This window comes from Cololabis saira, chromosome 17 (genome assembly GCF_033807715.1).
Source record: "Cololabis saira isolate AMF1-May2022 chromosome 17, fColSai1.1, whole genome shotgun sequence".
Lineage (NCBI taxonomy): Eukaryota > Metazoa > Chordata > Actinopteri > Beloniformes > Belonidae > Cololabis > Cololabis saira.
In genome coordinates, this window is record NC_084603.1 from 6,272,294 (window position 1) to 6,280,716 (window position 8,423).

At 41.7% G+C, this 8,423-nt stretch overlaps 1 protein-coding gene across 2 annotated transcripts; it reads right to left on the reverse strand.

The window, feature by feature from the left end:
* Window positions 1–1,319: 1,319 nt before the first annotated feature.
* On the reverse strand, window positions 1,320–7,527 carry agpat4 (1-acylglycerol-3-phosphate O-acyltransferase 4 (lysophosphatidic acid acyltransferase, delta)). 2 transcript variants are annotated; one of them, XR_009784380.1, is made up of 10 exons: window positions 7,293–7,527; window positions 6,590–6,780; window positions 6,200–6,369; window positions 5,938–6,099; window positions 5,678–5,831; window positions 5,465–5,567; window positions 5,293–5,368; window positions 3,778–3,976; window positions 2,207–2,551; window positions 1,320–2,066 (listed from the first exon to the last, which is right to left on the reverse strand). XR_009784380.1 is itself a non-coding variant. In XM_061745604.1 (9 exons), the coding sequence occupies exons 2-9, from the start codon at window positions 6,765–6,767 to the stop codon at window positions 2,460–2,462; spliced, it is 1,134 nt and encodes a 377-aa protein (XP_061601588.1). In that variant the 5' UTR covers window positions 6,768–6,780; window positions 7,293–7,527; the 3' UTR covers window positions 2,125–2,459. The 2 variants fall into 2 exon arrangements, 1 of the variants encoding a protein (XP_061601588.1); XM_061745604.1 differs by lacking the exon at window positions 1,320–2,066 and having other exon boundaries at window positions 2,125–2,551.
* Between the last annotated feature and the right edge of the window lie 896 nt (window positions 7,528–8,423).

Genomic DNA, 8,423 nt, shown 5'->3' on the forward strand with positions numbered 1-8,423 from the left:
TCGTCTATAGTGCATGAAAAACAAAAATGTGTAAAACAACTGAATCAACAGATTTGTTTCTACATCATTGAGACGCGAAGGCTCCAGTAACCCGGCCACTCATTTCTTACTAGGTGCAATGTGAAACAAACCCCACGGGGCACTGGTTTGTAAATTTTGCCACTTTGGACTTTTTTGAGTCAAGCTCAGTTAACCAACCCCCCAACCTCTTCTTCAAGAATAATCCATCTAGAGAGAACAAAAATCCAAGTGAAGATCAACAGCATTATTTCATCCTGCTGAAATTTACTAGAAAATAACCATTTCTGGGGCTTGAAACTTGACATGCAAGAGCGTTTAGCAGTATGAAACATTTGAATTGCAAATCTTCGGCTCTGATGTTCAGCTCTCAATCTCTTTGATCATATTTGCTGTCAGTAATAGCTGGAAGCTGTTAAGAGCCACTGACCCTCTGCAGCCTGTTAACATTTACATTCAAGTCCATGTGAGTTTGACTTGTGCAGTTCAAACATGAGAATGAAATATTTCCACACCAAACACCTGCAGGAGCAGCTGTGTAGCAAAAGACTTGAAACTGGGAGGCCCAGAGTTGTAAAAGTGCTCAACCTTTGGAATAAAACAAATTCCACGTCCCTCACACACACCGTGCTGACAGAAACGGGTTCAACGGACGACTCGTTTATGTCCCACTGGGACATAAACCTGCTTTACAGGATTCAAAACTCAGGGGATTGTTGCTTTAAAATTGAGTCATAAATACGTGATGGGGTGTTCTCTTTTCCGTCTGCAGCTTGGAAGATTGCATTTGGCTCGATTTCATTAAATAATGTCAGTTTAATGTGTTACACATGATTCATCTGAGGTTGTTTATCCGATTTCAAGGCTTGGTAATAATCACAGGGTTGAAACAAGGTGTACTTTTCTTCTTCCAGTGACTTAAGTTTTTAATAACTTGTTTGAGGAATGTTAAATGTCGGCCCTCAGCCAGGACGACATGATTGTAAGGCCTGAGGCGGCTAACGCCACACAGCAGTGGGGATGGCACATTTGGAAATTAAACTGCAGGTGGGTCTTATCTGTTTGCAGACATCAGATGTCTCAGGTCTGACTTTTTAATTTGTCCTTTTTGCATGTCCAGCAGTCAAAGCAAAAATTGCACTCTTGTGACTTCTGGTTTTAGTTAAAGAACTTAAAATAAAAAGGCACAGAATGTGACATATTACACTTTTGTAATTTTTAAAACAAAAAATAAAAGTGTTACATGGGAAAACTTACACCCCACCATTTAAGGAGTTTTTTTAAAAAATCTTTTTAAGCACACTACGTTTGCCTTTTGGTTTAGCTTCTGTGTGGTTTTAATTATCTTTACATTATATGATATGATATACAGTATTTCAAGAAACAAACAAAACAGTCACTTTGACCTTCCACTTCTCTGCTTTATTCAAGAACTTATCTTAAGATGTGGTAAGAATCACGTTTTTTTTCTTTTCGGCCTGATACAGAAAACATTTGAACTGAAGGCGGGCCTGTGTTTGTTTGTTTTATGACCTTGTCACAGTGTAATATTTAGTCTTCTGCCGTTGTTTTTGCACCCAATGTCCAAGGATGATAATGAGATATTTACAGCGGGCTTTCTGACGAATGGTCTGCTCCTCTGTCGAGCCGCTTTAACCTTGTCCAGGCTCTACAGCACTTTACAAAGTGTTTCACAGTCAACCGTTCACACTTGCAAATGCTGACATGTGCTTCGGCACTTGAATCACAGCTAGATCTCTTTTTACTTTTTACTTTAACAGCCCTGTAATCACATGAAGTTTATCAAGTTTATGACACATGCGTAATGCCGGATGAGTCGCATTATCTTCTCTCCCAGCTCAATCTGCAGAGGTCAGAGTGCATGCACAAAGTTCACATCTTGAACAAGATAGTCATTTATTCATCTGTCTCTGCTGTGTAGATAAATAAATACTCATATCTATAAATGTCAAATTAAATCATTCTGGAAGCTGTTGTTTCGACTGATAGGAGGACAAAAAGACTCTGGTCTCCTTCACTGATGCTGTCTGCAACACACACACACATAAAACACTTAGCACACATTACTACTTCAAACCATTCAAATAATGTTTAAGACAAATGTTTATTATCTTTCATAGGAATGCTTTTTATGATTACGTTTAGATGAGAGGTGTCCATCGCTCACTTGATTTAAAATCTTCATCAGGAAATATCTTGGCTGCAATCTAATATTTCCGTCCTGAATGCTGCATTTGTTATTCCCTGTGCCGCTCACCGTGGTCCAGTTTCAGCTCCTGCTGCATAGCATTAAGATGAATCAGCCCCGTCTGTGCTGCGCTTTTGAAGCAGCTCTGAGCTTGCTGGATTAACCGACTCCTGCAGCTGGCAGTGTGCAGTTTAGTAGCTCTGCCGGGAAGTAGCTCTGGGGAATTATCAACTCATTTGTTTTTTAGAGGAACATCCTTATTCCCGTAATTTGATCCACTGTCAATCTCAGTCTGGGCAATCATCCAGCGAACTCCCACCGAAGCTGTGAGAGAAAAGGATGTATTTAGAGCATAGTTTCAGCCCGTCACAAAAGACATTCGGTACAATACAAGACATTGTTAATTCAGCAGTAAATTCCATTTTTTATTATTTTACATACTCCCGATGAGGTTGAATGCCTAACTTTTACAATGGCAGTGATACGAGTAATTAAATCTGTTATATTGTCAAGTTTGAGCTGCCATCTCCTTGAAGAAACTTGGACCCTTCTCTATTGTGGGAACTGCAACATGCTCCCTAATGTTCCCATGCTGTTAGAGAATTTGTATTTTCTTATTACATCTTACTCTTAAATGCTTTAATGTATAAATAAGCACAAGCCGTATCTTCAGACTTACTTCCAAGACCAAGTAGTTTCCAAGAAAGGTAGGTGGGGAAAAAAGAAGCACAAAACAGGGGACTAACATTGGACTTGTACTCAGTACTGGAGTTGAGGGGGGATGAGGGGGGATGGCATCCCCCCCCTGAAATAAAAACGGTCAAAATCATCCCCCCTGTAAAACTGCCATCCCCCCTTTCCATCCCTTATGTCATTTCATCAATGAATGTGGTTTTACTGCTATTTCAACATTTAGAGTCATCTAAATCTTATCTTAGGTAGGAAAATTTATCTTATTAAAAGCAAAAAAATCTTGTTCCACTGGCAGATTTTTCTACTTATTTCAAGTGAAAACCTACTTGAAACAGGTGAAAATTGTTGTTTTTTCCAGTGATGACTCTTGTTTTAAGTGTAATGAGATTTTTTTACTAAAATGAGACATTTTAACTAGAAATAAGACAAATATTCTTGTTAAGATTTTGAGTTTTTGCAGTTATCCATTTCACTTATCCTGTGAAGGACAGAATCATATTGATAAGTTCAGAAAACTGTTTTTTATTGTTGTGTTTTGATGTATTTGATGTAAGCCCAGTGGATATTTAAAGCTTACAGAAGGCTGCATTTAACTGCTGCTATGTCATTCCTGCAGTATTTCTGCAGGCGTTTTGGTCAGTGCTATTATTTGTAATATATTATATTATTTGTAATCAGCACAAATTATCTGCCCCCATATGATAAAATCCACCATCCCCCCTGATTTTTTTTTTACAACTCGAGTACTGGTTGTACTTGTCAAATCTGCAGCTCAAGTGGACATAAAGGAGCTGGTTAAATGGATAGATCTTAACCCCCATGTCAGGGTGAGCTGCATGTGAGTGTATGAAACCAACCTGCAGAGCAGACGACGACGGAAGCCAAGATGGTAAGAAGTGATCCGGAGCTGATCAGCTGAGTGATGAGGAGTCCCAGAGGGTAGAGGACCAGGCAGGACCAGAACAGAAGGTTGATCAGGGCCCACGGTCGACGTGGAGGGCTCACTGTGGGGCCGGGGAAGCGTCCCGTCTGCGCGTGGTACTCCTGAAAGCTGTCCTGTAGATGCAAGAATGCAGACACAACCGATTTTCAACACGGCTTCAAGAAATGGCAAGGAGACGCCACCTTCCCCGCACACCAGCTGCTGCGGCCTTGGTGTTGGATGCTGAACTCAAAGGAGGCCCAGGTCCAAGCTCAAGTGCAAGCCCATCCCCACACACCACCCAGAGGAGGAGGCAGTGTGTTTTGTGCACCAGCAAGAAACAAGTCTACTCCACCTGCAGCAAGAGCGACAGTCCCATCTGCATGGAGCACTACCAAATTGTTTGCAGCTCCTGCCTCACCTGAACTGATTCACACACACACACACACACACACACACACACACACACACACACACACACACACACACACACACACACACACACACACACACACACACACACACACACACACACACACACACACACACACACAGAGTCTCTCTCTCTCTTTCTCTCTCTCTGACACAATTTTGTTGCTGTTATTGAATGTTATTTAGTCAGTTTTGATGTTCCTGGTTCACTGTTCATTCCATATCCCAGGCTGTAATAATCCAAAACAAAAAAATCCACTTTGCATGTAGTATATTGAAAATAATTCATTTTTTCTGTTTTTTCATCTAAAAACATGGTGGCATCGTGACAAAAACCTGGCATTTGAAGGGTTAAAATCTTCAAAAAATCATGAATATTTGATATCAATACTTAGGTCAGATATTGGTGAAAGAAATTAGCTCAATGAAAGTAGAATATAATATTAATGTATAATATGTTTTATAGTTTCTTTATGAAATGCGCATTTTTTGCGCTAAAGGGTCAAAGTGTAACAATTATTCTAACTGTCCCGGAGGGTTAAGGTTATTTAGCAAACAGGGCTTTAATTTTGTTTTCTGGAAATTTTACAGACTAGACAGTATTTGTAATGCACTGCAATTTGCATTAACTGAATTCACCCAACAATAACAACGGAGCTCAAATATCCTTATTATTCAACACTATAAGTCAACATGTAGTTAGAGTTATCCTCCCTGGGTTCCAATTACTGTTTCTCAATGACAATTGACAAAGCTCTTTTAATTCAGGCAGTCTTGCACGGTAAGGGAGTTGAAATATTTTTCCTGCAACTGTTAATCCCCTTAACCTTGACATGTTAATCTTCCGGGGAAAAGAGAAGACGCCCTGCTTTATATGATTTACATTTAACGGCAGCACGCTTGATAAGAGTAGCTGCAGTTGAGACCATCAGGATCTGTGTGGCTTCGTCCCCCTCACTACACAGCTCCAGGTAAAAAAAAAAACCATCAGAGCCTTTTCCCTCCAGAAGTCTCTCACCTTTTCCTGGTAAAGTTTGTGGAGCCAGGCCCCACACTCCCCCTCATCCTCTGGTATCGAATCCAGAGGAATCCTCCTTCAAGTAACAGAGAAGAGGAAGCTTCATTACACTTGTAAAGAACGATTTAAGTGTAGCAATCCTCAGTGGGGGAAAAGAAGAATGTCGTCCTACCTTACATACAGATCTGCATGATACTTCTTCCCGTTCAGAACTCCACGAAGGGTCGGTGTTTCATTGTCCCTGAAGTTGAGGGTGGCATCATAAACGGCTGCAGCTGCACAAGATCAGCACAGAGCATCAGCTGAGGTGTGTGAGTACTTTTATTTTGCAAATCCCTCAAAAACAGACTTCTTGAGACAAAAGTCAAAAAGAAAACGTGCTCACCAGCTCCTCTGAGGTTCTGGACAGTTACCCAGAATCCTTTGGTTCTGGGCAGGAGATGGTACTTGAGTTTTGGGAGACCTTTGCTCTCGGCCACCTGCATGCTGATTTGGTGTTTCTTTGGTGTGAAGCGAGTTCCTTCACAGAAAAGCAGGAACTTGCGCCAGAAAGAACAGACTGTGTTTGGTATTACTCAAAACACCTGAGAGGTATCACTCTGGTCATCTTCATTTTCAAAACAGGATCAACAGGCTGAAACTCACCCAGAAGTGTTCTGGGTAATCCCGCAGGTTCTGAAGACACTGAGTCACCATCCTTCGGTCCTCCTCCCACTTCCTTTTGCAGAAAATCATCTCCAGGAAGTACCACATCCAGCCAATCACGGGCACATAAGCCAGCTCCCTTTTGGCCATTACCTTTGAGCTCTGGAAGATGAAAGCATATTAGTGAACTGAAAGTACGCACCGGGTTACGTCAGGGTTGAGCAAGAGCATGCACGTGCTTCTCTGCACCACTTTCTCTTACCCCAAGGACTCCGAATCTGTCACATAAGGTCCATCCACAGAGAAAATCTATCTCAAAGCCGTGGTTGAGAACCACAATAGCGTTCTCATTTCCAAACTGCAGGACACTCTTTGGATCGGCGTAAAGTCTGACTTCTGTGCCAGACCACCACTCGAAGGCTGCTACCATTTCTGAGGAATATTGGAGAAACATTTGTTTCACAAGTTGCTGTTGAGAAATGCTCTCATGCTTAGACGAAGAGAATATTTCACAAGTGCATGAAAGAGCCTTTGAATCTCTGACCTTAGACACAGATTTCCTCCTCACACATATGACACATATGACACAATGTACCACTAGTCAACAGATAACAGTATCATCTTCATGGCTGAGAGAAGGGACAGTACTCACGGCTGCAGACGCAGTAGCACAGTCTGATGTTGATCCTGCGGGCCAGCTGCCTATTGACCAGCCACAGAGGTAAAGTACAGAGCTGCAACAGGTTGACAATAAGGCCGCTCACCAGGAACACGTAGCACATGATTAGGTGGCACAAAAATTGGGTTTTCAGAAGCTTCAGAAGACCCATCTTTCTCCAAAATCTTTAAAACACAACAAACTTGTATTACACCCTACTTTAACAACATATTTATATCTACGGTATATAAAAAGACAAATCTATATTATATATCTAACACGTTTCAGCATTCAGTTATATGGAGGCAGCTCTAGGCTGTGATGGCATCTGACTTTTCAGCATTTAGCCCCTAAAGGATTTCTCTGACAAGTCGCTCTTGTTTCGTCTAATGAATGGAGCCTTTGAGCTGTGTACAGACAGCCAATTACACAGCTCCTTAGTGTACACATGCCTGATGTGGGGAGAGTGAAAGTGTAACCTCAACCCATGGATGTGTTCTGGCTTTATTAAAACATTTTCTAAAAGTCTTGTATGTTAATAACAATAAAATATGTATAGCAGCTATTTTACAGATTTTAAATGATCTGCCCATTTTATTCTAATCTGACATTGATTGTTCTAGTACTTAACCCACTAGGAAAGAAACAATCTCATAAAACACATGTCAGACATAAAATCATTATGTGAACCATTTACCTTTCTCCGTTTATATGAACTCCAGATTAGTTGTCCAACCTCGGAGACCTTCAGCCTCTTGGAGACTCTTATTGACAGACACTCGTGGTTCCTACACGTCCATGTCACCAGAAGTTCATGTCCTCAGACACTGTGCATGTCCTCCTTCTTCAGATTGTGGTCACAGTTCATTGCACATACAAACTTCCTTGCTCTAGGAGCCACACCCACCTAAATGACACGCCTGTGTGTGTGTGTGTGTGTGTGTGTGTGTGTGTGTGTGTGTGTGTGTGTGTGTGTGTGTGTGTGTGTGTGTGTGTGTGTGTGTGTGTGTGTGTGTGTGTGTGTGACAGGAGAGACGGCTCCGTCACCTTCTGACCGTAGAGCCAGCCTCTCTGCAAAGATTGTTTATACGAAAAGCTGTGCCGGCCGTGCAAACATAGCGACAGCCATCACAAATAGGGCTTGGTCACCAAGGTGCATTCTGGGACGTGGCAGCCCTTTTGGCAGCCTCGTGAGTGTAAACAAACAGCAGTGTAGTAGCACCAAGTGAACAGACGGAACGCAAAAAAAAGATGTTAAAATGCCGGAAAAGAACTGGGATTTACTGCCGCAGTTCTGCACAACCAACGTCTTAGGCTACCTTGTTTGCGAGTGTTTGGCAGCTGCTTTGGTAAATGTTTGACTCGCCATGTGTTTCAATAAATTAGTATAATAGTACAGTACATGTTTTGTATTACTCTTACTTTTTTCTTTTCTTTTATTTGACCGCTATATTATGCGGAAGAGGCTCTGAGGCGTGAGCAATATTTTTGTTTTCCTCGTGGGATTATTTTTTTCCTCTGCAGCTACAAATAGAGTTAATATTTTTTCCTCAACAAACTAGTTTTATCTGAAGATTGGGGTTAATCGCACCGCGGAGAGCTGGCCGGCAACTGCGTTTAGCTGGAGAAGTGGGGAATAAAACCCGTGTTTTGATCCGACCCCGGTCTGTGAGTGTTTGTTTGTGGTTTACTGTGGAAGGTTATGTTTGGTCGTCTTACAGCCGCGATCCAAGCAAGCTGACGACTCTTTTACTCTTTTACTCTGTTATCTCAGATACTTGGCCTCCGTGGTTCTGCCTCCGAGCAGGAAAGCGGTGAAAAGTTAAAC